General features: G+C 73.5%; 1 protein-coding gene across 1 annotated transcript; it reads left to right on the top strand.

The window, feature by feature from the left end:
* Positions 1–21: 21 nt before the first annotated feature.
* Positions 22–402, top strand: MNEG_15353 (hypothetical protein; the record flags this gene model as incomplete). Its single annotated transcript, XM_014036177.1, has 1 exon — positions 22–402. A coding segment is annotated over one exon (381 nt), but the record flags the coding sequence as incomplete, so codon positions are not given.
* Positions 403–652: the final 250 nt, after the last annotated feature.

Genomic DNA, 652 nt, shown 5'->3' with positions numbered 1-652 from the left:
GCAGGCGCGGCGGGCACGGAGGGCGCCGATGCTGAGGACTCCGTCCTGCGTGCGACGTCGAGCGCGCAGACGTCGCTCGACCGCGCGATGCTGCTGTGCAGCGCGGTGCTAGAGGAGAAACTGGACGTCCTCGAGGCGGCAAGCAGCTGCGACCGCGCGGCGGCCGGCGCGGCGATGATCGCCGAGGCGACGGCGCAGGCGCTGGCGGGGCCGTCGAGCATGGGCAGCCCGCGGCTGCCGCCGATGAGCAGCTGCAGGGAAACGCTGGTGCACCGGCGGCGGCCGCGGCCGGGGGCGTCGCCGAGGGCGGAGGAGCCGGGGGGCGGCGGCGGCGGCGGCGGGGCGGCGGGGGCGGCGGCACTGTTTGGGGGGGCGCAGCGGCGCGACCAGGCGGCGCCGTGAAGCGGCCGCGGCGCAGCAGCAGCAACAGCTGCAGCAGAGCAGCTGCAGCAGAGCAGCTGCAGCAGAGCAGCAGCAGCAGCAGCAGCAGCAGCAGCTTCTCGGGCCGCTCTTATCACCTTGCCAATGATCATCAGAATCAACAGACCGACCGACCGGCTACCGCCCACCAAATGACTGACCAAACAAAGACTCGGCATACTGGCCCGTGTGCGGCCGCGCTGCACCCCAGTCCCCGGCGCCGGCGCAGAAC

This window comes from Monoraphidium neglectum (assembly GCF_000611645.1).
Source record: "Monoraphidium neglectum strain SAG 48.87 unplaced genomic scaffold scaffold05253, whole genome shotgun sequence".
NCBI classification, from domain to species: Eukaryota; Viridiplantae; Chlorophyta; class Chlorophyceae; order Sphaeropleales; family Selenastraceae; genus Monoraphidium; species Monoraphidium neglectum.
This window is presented reverse-complemented; position numbering and strand designations above follow the sequence as displayed.